The sequence below is a fragment of the Fonsecaea monophora genome (assembly GCF_001642475.1).
Source record: "Fonsecaea monophora strain CBS 269.37 chromosome Unknown Scaff23, whole genome shotgun sequence".
Taxonomy (NCBI): Eukaryota; Fungi; Ascomycota; class Eurotiomycetes; order Chaetothyriales; family Herpotrichiellaceae; genus Fonsecaea; species Fonsecaea monophora.
In genome coordinates, this window is record NW_019173954.1 from 273,886 (window position 1) to 288,640 (window position 14,755).

The 14,755-nt window shown below is 52.1% G+C and overlaps 7 protein-coding genes across 7 annotated transcripts; 1 reads left to right on the forward strand and 6 right to left on the reverse strand.

Annotated features, from left to right (window-relative positions):
- Nucleotides 1-224: 224 nt before the first annotated feature.
- On the reverse strand, nucleotides 225-2,188 carry AYO21_04259 (hypothetical protein; the record flags this gene model as incomplete). Its single annotated transcript, XM_022654232.1, has 5 exons — nucleotides 225-451; nucleotides 617-718; nucleotides 802-1,424; nucleotides 1,487-1,989; nucleotides 2,051-2,188. 5 exons carry the CDS (start codon nucleotides 2,186-2,188, stop codon nucleotides 225-227), a joined length of 1,593 nt encoding a protein of 530 aa, XP_022513509.1.
- A 2,164-nt stretch (nucleotides 2,189-4,352) lies between these two features.
- On the reverse strand, nucleotides 4,353-6,188 carry AYO21_04260 (hypothetical protein; the record flags this gene model as incomplete). The annotated part of the gene is made up of 3 exons (XM_022654233.1): nucleotides 4,353-5,181; nucleotides 5,233-5,743; nucleotides 5,810-6,188. The coding sequence occupies 3 exons, from the start codon at nucleotides 6,186-6,188 to the stop codon at nucleotides 4,353-4,355; spliced, it is 1,719 nt and encodes a 572-aa protein (XP_022513510.1).
- A 1,119-nt stretch (nucleotides 6,189-7,307) lies between these two features.
- AYO21_04261 (nucleoside-diphosphate-sugar epimerase) lies at nucleotides 7,308-7,712 on the reverse strand (the record flags this gene model as incomplete). The annotated part of the gene is made up of 1 exon (XM_022654234.1): nucleotides 7,308-7,712. The coding sequence occupies one exon, from the start codon at nucleotides 7,710-7,712 to the stop codon at nucleotides 7,308-7,310; it is 405 nt and encodes a 134-aa protein (XP_022513511.1).
- A 354-nt stretch (nucleotides 7,713-8,066) lies between these two features.
- AYO21_04262 (hypothetical protein) lies at nucleotides 8,067-10,403 on the reverse strand (the record flags this gene model as incomplete). Its single annotated transcript, XM_022654235.1, has 1 exon — nucleotides 8,067-10,403. One exon carries the CDS (start codon nucleotides 10,401-10,403, stop codon nucleotides 8,067-8,069), a length of 2,337 nt encoding a protein of 778 aa, XP_022513512.1.
- Nucleotides 10,404-10,944: 541 nt separating this feature from the next.
- AYO21_04263 (hypothetical protein) lies at nucleotides 10,945-11,646 on the reverse strand (the record flags this gene model as incomplete). The annotated part of the gene is made up of 1 exon (XM_022654236.1): nucleotides 10,945-11,646. The coding sequence occupies one exon, from the start codon at nucleotides 11,644-11,646 to the stop codon at nucleotides 10,945-10,947; it is 702 nt and encodes a 233-aa protein (XP_022513513.1).
- Nucleotides 11,647-12,325: 679 nt separating this feature from the next.
- AYO21_04264 (hypothetical protein) lies at nucleotides 12,326-13,230 on the forward strand (the record flags this gene model as incomplete). Its single annotated transcript, XM_022654237.1, has 3 exons — nucleotides 12,326-12,404; nucleotides 12,493-12,794; nucleotides 12,865-13,230. The coding sequence occupies 3 exons, from the start codon at nucleotides 12,326-12,328 to the stop codon at nucleotides 13,228-13,230; spliced, it is 747 nt and encodes a 248-aa protein (XP_022513514.1).
- A 220-nt stretch (nucleotides 13,231-13,450) lies between these two features.
- Nucleotides 13,451-14,459, reverse strand: AYO21_04265 (hypothetical protein; the record flags this gene model as incomplete). The annotated part of the gene is made up of 3 exons (XM_022654238.1): nucleotides 13,451-13,738; nucleotides 13,812-14,038; nucleotides 14,207-14,459. The coding sequence occupies 3 exons, from the start codon at nucleotides 14,457-14,459 to the stop codon at nucleotides 13,451-13,453; spliced, it is 768 nt and encodes a 255-aa protein (XP_022513515.1).
- Nucleotides 14,460-14,755: the final 296 nt, after the last annotated feature.

The following is a 14,755-nucleotide window of genomic DNA, read 5'->3' on the forward strand; positions in this document are numbered from 1 at the left end:
CACTAATTAGTCAGCAATCTACGCCCCCAAAACTCACCAGGCACAGGCACAGGCACAGACACAATTAGAGGAGCCCTGTGAGGATGGACAAGCTTTCTACACCAAGCAGTACAATACACAGCATCGATGATGCCCAGCATTGATATTCCACCTTCGACAAGTTCCCGCGAACCGCTGCAGTCGACCCTATATGTCATCCCCTCTCTGGCAAATCTATCCATCCGTCAGACTTTCGACGCCGCCACGGCAGTAGCATCCTCGACCGTCTCGACCACAACATCCGTCTTCGTCCCATCACCGCCAGTCTCCTTCAGTGCGACCTCCCGTGCCCTTTCAGAGCTCACACATTGGTACTTCTTGAAGTCGCGGACAGAGACGCGGTTCTGGAAGAGCTCGTCCAACTCTTCGAGAGAGCGATCTTTCATTTCGGGGAGCAGGAAGAAGAAGAAGACTAGACGATACAAAAGCGAGATGACGGTCAGTGATCATCGGTGCAAACTCTTTCGCATTTGACTCGGCGGATTGTGATCAAATCTCGAGGTAGGGGATTGGGCAAAGTTTCCTTTGTGATTGATTCAAAACATATGTGAAGTGGACCGGGACAGGCTCAACTTACGGAAGACACAGAAATTCGACCCTGCCCATATAAATGCATACTTGCCGCCCCAGTTCAATTGGGTCGGATTGATGAAGTAAGGGGCGGTGTAAGATGTGAGCCCTGCCAGGAAGCCATGAATGATCAGCACACACACCGCTTATTCAACATGACGCTGATAATGGACAGATAACAAAGACACTCACAGTTGAAGAAGTAATTGATGCCCGTGCACAGGCCAATGGTGAGGACACGGAGACGTGAGCTGCAGACCTCGGTGGCGATGGGCCAACTGAGCGTGCCGGAGAAGCCATTGTAGAAGAATCCATAGAGGACCATGAAGGCAACGATGGCCGATCCAGCGGGCTTCGACGTGCCACCCGTGACATACGCGACGCCGATAGCCAGCATGCAGAGCGAAGCCATGGCCGAGCCGAAGAGCATCGAGGTGCGACGCCCAATGACCTTTGTGGTGAAGTAGAGACCCACCAGCACACCGGCGAAGCTACCGCAAGTCGAGATGATCGAGGCCTCGAACGGCTTGTCTACGCCGGCGATCTGGAAGAAGAAGGTGCCATAGCCGATGATGAGCCAGAGCCCGGCGGCCGAGTGCGACATGATGGTGCCCCAGCAGATGATGGTCCGCCTCAAGTCGGTGCCCTTGAAGATGTCAAAGTAAGAAGCCGAGGAGGCCAGTTCCTTTTCCTCCTCAATGCCCCGGACCATCTCGACATACTCTTCGTTCAGGAACTCGGGCGCTAGAGAACTGCCTCGAAGTTTCTCGAGAGCCCGTCTCGCCTGCTCGGGTTTGTTGTGCACGAGCAGCCATCTAGAGGGAAGAAAACTCAGCTATATCCTTGTCACAGGTCAACGGCTATCGGGTCTTTATACCTTGGAGACTCTGGGATGAAGAACATGAAGATGCTCAGAAGAAACGGCACTGCAAACATGGTAGCCAGCGGGATCTGGTAGCACAGCTTATTCACATGCTGTTTCGAGTAGTTGTTGGCCACAGCGCCCAGCACACTTCCGATATTGACCCAGACTCCGAAGAAAGAGACCAGCAGGCCACGAAGATGTGCTGGGGCTACCTCGGCAACCCAGACGTTGGCAAATGTGATGAAGTATCCGTTGGCCAACCCGATGAGAGCTCTGCCGGCGTAGAGCCCACCGATGGAAGTCGTGCCGACCTGGACACCCGCGGCCACGAAGTTGATGATCGAGGCCACCCAGATGCCCTCCCGACGACCAAAGTAGCGGGCAAAAGGGGCCGTGACAAAGACACCGGCGATGGTTCCCACGTTGATCAGACTGGTCATCAGCTGCTGTGTCTGCGTGTCAATACCCCAGCCGGTCGGGGAATCGGGGTCACGATATCCAAAGATTTCGAGGAACTGCCACCAGCGTGTCAGTACGGGGACCGAGCTGTATCGACGGGAGTGATGGGACACTTACGCCAATCATCGCCTGGAAACCCCCAACAGTGGCCGTGTCGAAGCCATACTGACAATTTGCCATTGAGACGGCAAGGCAGAACAACAGACATTTCATGTTCGCCTTGATGGGCGTGACCCTCTCCTTGCTGATACCCATGGCTGATCGTTTAGGGGGGATAGATCTTCAAGAGGAAGAAAAGGCCAGAACGCGCAGTGTGCAGTGTGCAAGGTATAGTACGCAGTACTCGCGGATCTTTCTCTTGCCTGTTTTTGTTGAAAACAGACAGATCCCTTTTCCCTTTCTTTTTTTCCCCTCTACTACAGTGCGCAACAAAGTGGGCGAGACAAGGGATTTTTGAAGACACACACATCCACTATACCAGCATCGGCGCCCACTATACCGACGCGACGGGGCCATCCCTACCTTGTCTCCAAATGTGGACGACACCCTAGTTGCCTAGGTACTCGAAGTATGACCATGACCGTGGTAATGGCTCATAATCTCCCTCCCCGCAGAGATGGGGCTCTTTTTTTCTTTGTGGACGTGAACGTGGGTCAATATACAGATCCGGGGTGGTGACACTGGGGGACATCGGGGACGACTGGGGTAACGAGGGTCAAGAAACCCAAGGATAAATAACTCCAGTTGACCACCCTTAAGCCAGACGAGTAAAAGCCCTGCATGGACAAGAAGTTCCAAGAGGCTCTAACGAGTGTCTAAGACTCTGCTTGGAGGTGGACGCCTTGACGCCCCATTCTTGGCTTTTGGGGGGCCCCCTTCTTGAGGAGCTTCACAAGTGAGAGTGCCAGCCAACCCTCGCTTTTGATTTATCTCTTCCTTGAGAAAAAAGGAGGAGAAGAGTGCATATGCCGATGAGAACGTGCCACCTGCCAAGAGACCAAGTCACCAAGCGACCAAGACCAGACCCGACCCGACCTAAGCACGACTTGTGGTACATGTACGAGGAAGCTTTGCTTGCTTGCTTGCTTTTCGTGCTTGCCTTGCAAGGGAGGAGAAGAAATGAGTGACTGACTGAGAACCCGTACCCGTAGCGTACCGTGCCGTGACATGTCAACCGTATATATTATATCTCATATGCATTATGTAAGACGTAATAATGCTATTGTATATACCCCGTATTTTGTCCCCACGGACGGCGAGGCGGTGGCGTCTCTCGTACTCGATACAGGTAGGTAGGCAGTAGGTAGGATAGATAGGTAGGTAGGTAGCCCCGCAATATAGTCTGATAATATAATCTGATATCGTCTGATTCTGATACGTACATACATACCTAGCTATCAACCTACCTACTCACGTATCCTCGGCAATATACTGCAGTGATTTATGGCCCTTTGGGGGCGGGTGTGGGCCACTGGAGTTGGAGTCCATCATCTATTTACACTCTCTCTACCCGACTCGCCGAGTCAGTCATCAGCCACCAAGTCACTTAATTTACTCGGTATGCAGCACGTTAGTTAGTCGACCGGGTAAGTCAGCAAGTCGGTACCGTAAGTTACTAATGTTTAGTCAATTAATGCACGGCGGAAATAGATCTATCACCGTAGACCGTCGGGCAGGAGATCGTCGTTGGGGGGGCTTGGGGGGGTTTGGAGAAAGCAGACCGAAGGGCGTACCGAACCGAATATTCGGGTACTCGGTACAAGGTACGGGGTATATATCGTGCCATTTGCGTTTCTAAGAATTTGTGGGGGACAGGACAGGAAAGGAAAGGATAGGGAAAGGAGGTGGAGGATAGGTGGGTGGCTGGGTGGGATCTATGTAGAGAGAGAGAGAGTCAGGCTTTGACGAGTCCGGATCTGCACGATGCCACGATGCCACGATGCCACTACGGAGTAGATGCAGCCAAGTATTCAAGCGTCAAAGGTCAAAGCTCAAGAGACGTGGGTTCGTCGCCTCGCCTCGCCTCGCCTCGGCGGTGTTGGGAGAGGTAATGAAATATCGGTGATTTAGTACTGGCTACTCCTCTGTACTCGGGACACGTAAAATCGTAGAGAGACGAGGGACGAGAGACAAGAGACAAGAGAATGCCATGTCCCACAAATACTAGGGACGATAGCTTGAGAGTGATACCTAGATACCCCAATACCTTAGGTATCCAGACAGATCAACAGATATTAACGGCGACTCAACATCAGACACTCAATGACCCGACCCCGACCCCGACCACAGTCCAGTGACCATAACCATCTGTGCCATAATCAAACTGACTAACAAGTAAAGTCTCAATTCAAACCCCTTTCGGAAGATGAACTCCGTGCTCCTTTTCTCTCTGTTTGATACTCGTCAAACTCAACAAAAATCACAAACCCTCCCGCGGCCGCAGAGCCAGACCTTCCATCTCCAGGGCTTCCAAGTCCTGATCTCTTGTCCTTCTCGCATCAGCCCAAAGCTCCACGGCGGTCGGGTTGAGGATAATATCCAACCACATAAACGCCGCCAAACACTCTTCGACTTGGTGCCATGAGAGAACGTCAATGAACGACATGACGTCGGCGAGCTGCTCCACGAACCACGTCCTCTCGGCGTTTGCGTCGGTGACGCCGTCGTCGACTTGGATCCCGCCCAGAACGAGCGCCCAGAGCATCATGCGCTTACACGTGTCCGGGAAGAGTTGCCATGGGTTCGCCCTCTCGCTCTCCATGATTGCCTCGCGCAGTGCCCCCGCGAGAATTCGGCTCGTGCCGCCGCTGGGGTTCATCGGAAAGAGGATCAGGTTACTATATATGCGTAGGGCGATGCGGGCGATGTCGTAAATGTGGTCCGAGAACGTCTCGGAAATAGAATGCGTCTCATCGTCAACCTCGGTGGTGGGCAAGAGGCTCAGCAGGAGATATTGAGCGTCGTTGCGGGCGTTGACAATATCGGCAAAGACCATGGACGGTCCGTACTTGCTCAGGTAACAGTCGAGTGCAGTATTGGCGGCCAGCATTGCCCGAACAGTTTGAAGAAGCTCTGATCTCACCGAGGGACGAAGGGGTAGTTGACTCCAGACTGCATATTGAGAATCCCACTTGATCCCTGACTTTGTCAATAAGTGAGACAAGTCTTGCACAGCCGCAAAGGTGGGCGGGCTCATAGGAAGGACATAGAGTCGGGAATTGGTCTGTGAGGCAATAACCAGATCGCATCTGCGCGAGGATTAGCACCCTTCCAAACACTTGACCGAAAGGAAAACTGACAGAGCAACCACACTGGCAACCCCGACCGATTGGATCTGGGAGCATCCGCCTTTCATGATCACCAGCCGGACCAACGCTTCCGAGTGCGCACTGGGGAATGGATTGGTGCTGTATACGTGCAGAAACTGTGCCGTCCTCAGAGGTGAATGGAAGCGCGATGGTTTCGCCACTTTAAGAAACGACCCTCTCGCCTGGTTGATGAACCCGGCCGAATTGCCAGCAAGCACGATGATGGCTCCAAGCAGCTCGTCAGAGGGTGGGCCAGTCATCTCCTCAATTTCTTGATTGACGAGTTTGATCATCTCGACGCGGTAAGCGAGGCAGAGCTTGGTGAACGCCTTCGTCTTCATATTGGGCCCGCTCAGGAGTTCATAGTTTTCGGCAGATGCAACCATATATGCATAGAATGCAAGCGGAGAGCTCCTGATTGACTCCATATAGCCGTCGTTGACCGGATTCACCACGTTTGGTGCTTTGCTGGGAGTTAAGCCGGGCCAGAAGAGTCTCACGGCTTGTATACCAAGTTAGCCATTCCCAAGCACGAGTTGAATCACCGAGGACGACTACCGGAACGTACCATGATCAACCACTTCGCCTACCAGACCAGGAATATCAGAGACGGCGTAGCGCGCAAAGGGGTCTCCCCTCGCCTGACTGAGAATGTTGGCAGGGTGATCCTGCGGGCTCTTGTATGGCACGACCGCAACAGAACTCTGCTCTCTATTCTCGGCGTCTTTCGGTAGCTTGCGTCGCGAAGTTGGCTCGCTGTGTGCTTTCCAGGCCAAAAACTTGTGGATGGTTCTCCCTGGTTCAAATTCGACCGCCTTGCGCCTTTTCCGACGTCTCGCCTTGGCTGTATGAGATGCGACTGCGAAGCGCGTTTCATCACTGACCATGTCCGCAGGCTGAGTGATAGTAATGAAGCTCTCCGGCGTTATGAGAGGCTTATCCGCCATCCCTGAATATGTTTTACTGTTCAACCCCATCAACGGCGGAGAGCTGGCGCAGAAGATAGGCGAGCCCTTCGACTGTGGTCGGCGTTTTCAATGTTGTTGCAGAAGTAGACGTGTGAAGGATGTGATGAAGTCCACCCATCTCCAAGTCCGAGGGTGTCAGTGGACTTTTGATGCTCATGATCCATCACGGCAGTCCTGCTGTGTGGCTAGTCGAAAGGCCAGCTTCACAGACATTCGCTGAAGCTATTGGCGCTCTCCATGCATCACGATAAACGAACCTACGACAATGTCTGGGACAAAGAGGTTCGAATCTGGAATGAGACGGCACGATCCCTCAAAACATGATGGCTAAACGGTGTAACTCTTGTAGAGACGGCTGCGATGGTCGATTTCTCCGCTGGTTCCTGAAGCCGAGGGGGAAAAGCGACTTCCCAAGTGCCTCGTATTTCGGCTTGGCGATGAATGCCTTTTCGAGGTTGGCTTTGCTTGGTGAGGCTTGGGAGGCAGTGCTGATTAATGGTTCCTCTTCAGCTGTCACCTTGAGACTTCCGCGGGTTGACAGACCTCAAGGTATGGATTCGCTTCTGGGGGCCAAGGCTCGTATAGACGCGGGATGGCGGTATCGTGTCCCGCTAAAGACCATTTGTGGCATATGGTGAATGCTCCTCGGAGGTTCGTGTATCTCAGATCCCAACCTCGTTTGCACGTCGCAGGCCCGATGATTGGATCATTGACATTTAGCCTCTTAAATGCTGTATTCTTGAGAAAGAAGATGGCCATCTATGGGAAAATCTCTGGTTGTAAGCCTGCTCGGTACACCATAAGAAAGCAAATGTCAATGCAGGTAGCGGGACAGAGAGAGATGCGATCGGGGCTTAGGAGGATAATGCGTCATATGAACTTGTCAAGCTCCATTCTTGCTTCAGACACAAGGCTCACCTCATGTCCTTAGACGCGAGATAGAAGTGTCTCGGACTGCTAAGGGACGCTGAAGCTTGATGGCTTTGACAATCTGATAAAAGTCAGGCGGAAAAGTGCGACTTCGGCACGCAGCTCCAACACATTATATATATGTACATATGTATGTATACAAAAAATACTAGGGGCGGTCGAACTGTGTTATATAAGCGTCGTCGCGTTTGTGATGATATGATCCACCTGTGCCTGAATTTGTGGCAAGACGAGGCTGCCGCGACAGGGATAGTAATATGCTGACATCGCGAAGTCTTGATCTCGAGACGGAAAGCAGTGTCCGGGGCCTGTGAAGCACGCAGGGACGATAACCGCGGATCCAGATCCTCGACGGATTTCTTTGATCTTGTGATCGTAAGCCGCGCTCAGGTCCACCACTCGTCGCTGCAGCAGCGCTTTGACACCCTTTGGCATGTGCTTCTTCGTATTCTGAACCGGCGCTTTTGTCATGGTCCGGACTAATGGTCTGGCTCTGAACTGGAAGAAGCTCGTTTGTAGTGTTGGCAAGTGGACGATCTTGCTGTCCAATTTGTTGGCACATATGATATTCATAGGCCATGTCTTCAACCCTGTTCATGCATGTTAGCTACCTGGATGTTCAGTTCAGGTTTAGACACACCATTACTTCGAACATGCAAACCTTCAGATTTCAGCCTCTGAGTCTTTTACACTCCCGAGGATAATAGGGATTTTGTCTCGATCATGAGATGAAGTGTATTTGGTTGTAATAAGGTGGGAGGTGACGGGCCCTCCACTCAAGACTCCAACCATAGACAAAATGTTTGTTGTATTGCCCGGGCATGCAGAAACTTGGTGCAGACGCTTTGCAGCCTTGAAAAATCGGGTTGCATCCTTTGCACTGGGACCGTGAGAAGGAGTGATGCCAGCCCGCATGTTCTGAATCAATCACAATTTGGAAGGTCTCCTGCGTTCCATGACGGTTGTCTGATCAGCGTGTGGCGTAGGTTCGGCCTCGTCTGCAAAGATTTGTTGGTTGAGTCTTGCAGCCAGTGAAAGCACACGCGTTGAGACGGCGGCCCCGTCGCGCCTGTTTTTCCCTTCTCGACGGTATTGTGCAATCTTCTCAATGAAGTCCCATAAGCGACCGGATGGACTCAACTCTCCAGTGCTTGGATCTCTTTGAGGTGCCCAATCAGGAGCGAGCCGCACGGTGACTTTTGCCTTTGACTCTGTACCTTTCGCGACATCAATGATACCTTCTTCTTGGAACCGATTGTAGGCGTTTTTGAGGGCTTCTTTGTTGACTGCTTCAAAGTAAGACAAATCGCCCTGGTGATACAGCGTGCGACCAGCAAGCTGGGCCATATTTTGAGCCTTTTGCATGTCAACCCAGCCTGCAGATGAGACCGGAGGCACCAATGCCAGTAAAGAAACAGCGCCGAGCCATGCAGCATCCACAAACGGCCAGATGAGGAAACAGTACAAGTCGTAATTCTCTCTACCTGATTTCCGCTCGGCATCAGAGAGACCGATCATTCTTTCGAAGTCGTCCGTAACTCTGAGGACATCATCTCGCACCAACCCCTGCATCGCCTGTTCCAGGTTGTGTTGCAGACCTTGGCCCGCAGGGAAGATGAACTCTCCTCGAAACAGTTGCGATAAGAAGGTAACTTTATCTGTCAACTCGGCTTCAGGCATACGTTGATTCGCGCTTCCGCCTCCCTGTTTCACCTTGGTGTACAGAGCCGTCGCAATGAGCGCTTCTGAGATGAAGAGGTGGATTGTCATATTTCTGTAGAATGACAGCTGAAAGCGGTCAACAGCGTAATAGGTCTCCTCCGCGAGGCCATCAACTGTACCGACGAGCTTCGGCCCAAGGACATCCAGAGCCCGTTCCACAACATAAGAGGTGGGCATGCCTCTGAAATCGGCCACTTTACCACCGTTTGCCCTTATACGTTTGCAGAGCCAGTCAACTCGACGAACCAGCTCGGATTTGCCAACCCCACGGCCGCGTATTGTCAATAGTACAGTCCCAACGAGGGCCGTGGGCATGATCACCGAAGCCGCATTAATGTCAGAGAGGACTCTGTATCCGAGGGTCCGTAGCAGCCGAAGTCTACTGTTGGAACTTGAGGAAGCTGCTTCGGCGATAGCGGACGGGGTCTGACGAGCTTGCTGCTCCTTGATGAAGTCTTTCAAGCTCCAAGGCTCGTGGAATCTGCAGTCGATGCGACCCAGGTTGAGCGACAGAACAGAGGACGCCGAGATGAAGTCGGCAAGATTCTCCTTCCGTTTGGGGGTTCCCAAGAGTTCGTTGACGTATGAATCGACCTCAATCACTTTGTCGTACTGCAAGGACACCGGGCAAACGTATGCGTCTTCCGTTCGGCCTGAAATAACCGAGTCGAGGAGAAATCTGAGGAAGCCAAAGCGAGGTCCTAGTAATTTGCCAGTGCGACTTCTTGTGCCTTCAATGAAACACTCCAGATTGAGTCCCTGTTGGAGTAGGGTGTCTAGATAGGACTGTACGAGTGTTGTATAAAGCTGATCATTCCCGAAGCTTCGCCGAATCCACATGGCCCCAGTGTTTTGTAAGAAGCTGCCGACGAGTGGGAAATTCAGGTTGTCGCCAGCGACGACAACCGGAAGGGTCAGGCCCAGGCGGTAGCACACCAGGTGTAAGGTGACATAGTCAACATGGCTCGTATGCCGTGGGAGAAATATGATGGATTGTTTCTTTTTGGCCGCCAGTGTTGCAACTTCACGGAGTCTCCTGACCTCGGCTTCAGAGACATGGATCGCACTGTATGCTCTGGTGAGCAACTGCGTGGTCCCGTAGAAAGCTGCCCGAATGTACATCTTGCTTTCCATCTTGCAAACCATTTTATCCAGCATGTCAGCGGTGATCTCGATCAATTGTGACGTGATTTCATGCCTTCGCTTCTCTCTCTCGGGCAGATACATCGGGCTGGTGGTATCCAGGAGATGTTCCTTCTCTTCAACTTTCAAGCGCTGCTCGGTCAACTCGACGATCTTTTGCCGCAAGAGAGGAGACGCCATGACCGCGTTCTTGACATTGGCTGTGTAGCCCGGGTAGAAAACTGGCTGTCCGATTGGATTGTCATAGGCTCGCCATCCCACGCCTCGGACAAACAGTGATATTTCATGTGCGAAGGTGAATGGGTTGGTGCGAAAGCGCTGCATGCGCGTGAGGATGCTGCGATCGGTGAAGTCATCTTGCGAGGCGGGCTCACCCTCGGGCCGGACGAGCTCAGTCATTGATGAGGCTTGTGAGAGAAAAGATTGTCAGACCAGCGATGCATCAGTTGCGCATAAGATATTGTAGGACGTCTTGCAGAGGCTCTTGAACGCCCAGTGATGGCCAGGAAGCAGCCAAGCAGCCAATCGTAAGGTGCGTAGTACCTATGTACAATATGCCACAGCATGTACAAGTATGCAACGAGTATATTTGGAGGGACGCAGTTCAAGCGACTGTTGCCCCAAAAACACCCCAGACTTTCTGGTTCCCCCCACGACCGTCTTACATAAGCGACATGCTACATCAGCCTTACAGCTCCAGCCTTGTGGTCTCCAGTGAATTCTTTGGATCCCAGCCATTTTCCAATATCCTGTAGGTCGAGGACATACAAGCATGTAGCCGAGCTACAGATATTTCCTATAGGTGCAGATTAAATGACAGGACATTCCATCAAAGGATTTTCCAGCTCTTTCAACCGTGCCTTGGACATGTAGGTATGGTGAACAGCGACATATCTCTATCCCCGTATGGGCTTTGCTCTCGGACAGGGTGTCGGGCTTTTCAATCGACCGTCAAGAGTTGCTCCATAAACCCGCCGATCTGGCGTTCGCGGTCTACAAGATGGACCTCTAAGATCCAATGCAATGGCTGTCCGTCCTTGCCGGTGCGCCTCATTGGCTTCTTGCTGCCCGTGGTTATATAGAATTCGACTTTATCTCCCGGAATCCGCTCGTGCGGGAATTGGCCGACGAGGTGTCCTGCATGGGAGCCACCGAATTCCCATCCTGCTTCTTTGGCCAAATCACAGGTGAAGTGATATAGTTCCTCGCCTGTTATGTCCGGATTGTCCTGGAAGTGCGACTTGACCTTTTTCCACAAGGGCTCTAACGTGTCGCGCAGCCTGGCCTTGACCGGGTCATCTCCAAGCACAAACGTGCGGCCAAAGTCGGCTTCCCAGGCCTCAAACACTGGGCCTAGATCCACGAAGACGATATCGTCCGTTTGGAGGATGCGATCCGGAGGGTTTTCAGCGTACGGGAACAGCGTATTGGAACCGCTTCGGATGACTCGCTTGTGCCAATGGGTTCTGACATCGTAGCGCTTAGCTCCAAGCTCATGGATCTCGTCGCTGAGTTGCTTCTCGCTGACGCCGGGCCGGACTATGGATTGCTCGATCTCATCAAAAAGTTTGGCGGCTTTTTCCTGCGCCTCTTTGAGATAGGCGGCTCGCTGCTGCTCCGTCGTCAGTGTCTCGGTGGCCATTGTTGGGGTGTCGCTAGCAGAGAAGTGAGGTAAGGCAAATGTTCTGTTTGTATTGAATAGATTTGTATAGCGACAGGGCGCAGGCATCAATCCAAGTGTTCCAATCATATGTATCGTTTTACTGTACCTCGTACCTCTTGTGCGGAGAATCAATCGCGGGGTTCCTTGCCAGGGGGACCTCGGTCCTTGCTCTCCTTTAGTGCGCAGAAACTCATGGAGATGACAGACAGTACGAGGTATACCATGGGACAGGAAGAACACCTGAAGTTCGCCCACAGACTTATGTATGTCGACGTCACCATGTAAAGGGATTTTCAAGATGATTACCCGGTCATAAGGATTGCATTTAACCTTTAAATACACATGGCCTTGTGAGCGAGGCTAATGTCACCTGTTTGGACATCTACCTACCTAGAAACGAAGCAACGTAGGATCGTATCTTTGTGCAAGGACAACATCAGGAAATGGGTTCATGTTTGAAGCGAACCTGGGCAAAAGGTTAGCGACAGGTACCCGGAAAATCTCAGCCTTGTGAAAAATGACAAGGCTGAGAATGGCTTCCTGACCAATCACACGTCAGTCGCAAATTTCTTGATATTTCTCCCATCACGTCCCCCAAACCCGAAACGACTTTCCCGCTAGATTGAACCAACCCTCAAGGACAACCGCTGCCGCAGCAATGAGGCTCACTGCGGACCTCATCCACAACTCCCTGTCATATCTGAACCCCCTCAAAGAGCGTGAACTCGATCTCCGAGGTACGTCTGAAAAGAGCAGATGCTACACTTTGATTTCTGCAAGAGCATAGTTGACCACACACGCATCTCCTCGTGCAAATCTGTATAGGCCATAAAATCCCTACGATCGAGAACTTGGGCGTCGCAGGCCCGCAAGATGCGATCGACTTCACCGACAATGACATTACCGCCATCTCCAACTTCCCTCTTTCCCCGCGGTTGAACACGTTGCTGTGTGCGCGAAATCGAATACAGAGCGTGGACAAGAGGATAGCAGAACAGATACCGAATCTGACAACGCTGGTCCTGACGTCAAACCATGTCAAGGAACTTGCTGACCTAGAGGGTCTGGCGGCCTGCGGGGCGTTGACACACTTGAGTTTACTGGACAACCCAGTAACGAAGAAAGAGGTAAGCCTGGACCACGGATCCAGGAGGAGAGAAGCAGAAAAGAGCGCCGTGTGTTGACATCATCCTACAGCACTATAGACTCTATCTCATCTGGTCAATCCCCTCACTACGGTTCCTCGATTTTCAAAAAGTGCGACAAGTAGAACGAGAGCAGGCACAGGAGTTGTTTGGCTCAGCGGAAGCACCCACCGAGTTGGCTACGAAGATCAAGGGACTCAAGAGCCGGACATTCGACGCTTCGTCAAGCGGCGTCAATGGCAAGGCTCCCGCCGCCCAAAAGGGTGTCCGGACACGGTTGACCGAGTCGGAGAAAAAGAGAGTGGAAATGATGATTCAGAAAGCCAAAAGCTTCCAAGAGATCGAGAGAATTGAGAAAGATCTTGCAGAAGGCAGAATACCTGCTGGTGCAGCAGACGCCGACAGGATGGTCTCTTAGGGTCGGTGTTCTACATGGATCGCAAGGGCAATCAGAGTTGTGAAGTCCTACGAAGGACATTTGTACACTGGACAATGGGACACGGACATGGAGAATTGCTGTGGTGGCAGCGGTTTGCAACCAGCAGCTGCACACCCACAAAGGGGTCTATTTCTGTTGACCAAGGCGCAAACTGCAAAATCAACACAATCCAAACAAACCCCGAGACTGTTCATCTCTGCTATTCCAACAAGAACTTTAGAAATGCTTGACTGACGACCAACCCATCATGTGGTAGATTCACCTTGTTCATGTGTTCCTGATATGCCTTGTCGTCGAAAATACCTGTTGCATGTCGCGTGCTGATGATTTCTGTCATGATCTCCTGGTTGAATTCCGGATGGCCCTGTACGGTCAGCAGCCTTTTCGGTGAATACATGCCCTGGACCTTGCAAACAGGAGAAGATCCAAGGGCCTCGACGCCTTCCGGGTAGTAGAAAACACAGTCACGGTGCATTTGGTGGAGGCGCTGTTTAGCGATCGTGTCAGCAAGAAGGGGGAACCTGAACAGGGTCCGTGCAGGTCAAGGTTACACAACATACGATCTTATCGACACCAAAGACTTCCTTTCCCTTTTCCGATAGCTGGACATCGTTCACTGCTGCCTCCCAGCCCTGAGGATTCCGCCCGACCTCTGCCTTCAAAGCGCGGCCCACGATCTGGTGGCCGAAACACACGCCGATGACTCGAACCGTCGTCTCTGACAGGATCTTCGCCGTGTAGTCGACCAACTTGTTGATCCAAGGTGTGTCTGCAAAGGAATCGTGTCCTGTATTGATCCTCATACATCAGCGTCGGCCGTTCCTCCACTATTTACTTGCTGTTGGATCGCCGGGACCGCAGGAGAACCATTGCATCGAATCTTTCGTCTGAGCGTCCACATCCCAGTCCCTTCTCTCAACGGCTCCTCAACAGCAGCAGGACAAACAAAACTCACTGGAACCGGTGATCAAAATGGCGTCAATGGTTGCAGGATCGGGATACTGGTCTGGATTCAATTCGACCTGCCAGACGGAAAACTGGAGGCTGTCATCGGGGTCCAAGTCAGGTCGACCCAAGGCTCTGGCTCCTGATCGGAGCAAGAACTCAAACACACCACCATAACCATGGAACCTTTTCTTGGTCTCCGGCAGCGGGGTATCACATTCGAGGACTGCAATACGCAGGGTTCGAGGGACCTTCAGATTCATCTTCTCTCCTCCTCATCGGGCAAGCAGTGAGGGCCCGAGTCTGCAGACTGTATCTCAGCCAAAATCAAAGCAACAAGGTGTTCACCGCTGGCACCGCAGCAAGCGCCGTGAGAAGGGCGTCAGAGATATTTCCATTATCTAATCGCGGATATAGCAGCCACACTATTACAGCGTGTGGGCAGCCAAGTCGCGTCATTTGACTCTCGATATCGCCTCATTGCCTGCCGTTTTTACGCATCGCTCTTCTCCATCCTCTCTATCTTTGGCGCCTCTGATTGATAATGTGTTCTGGCTCT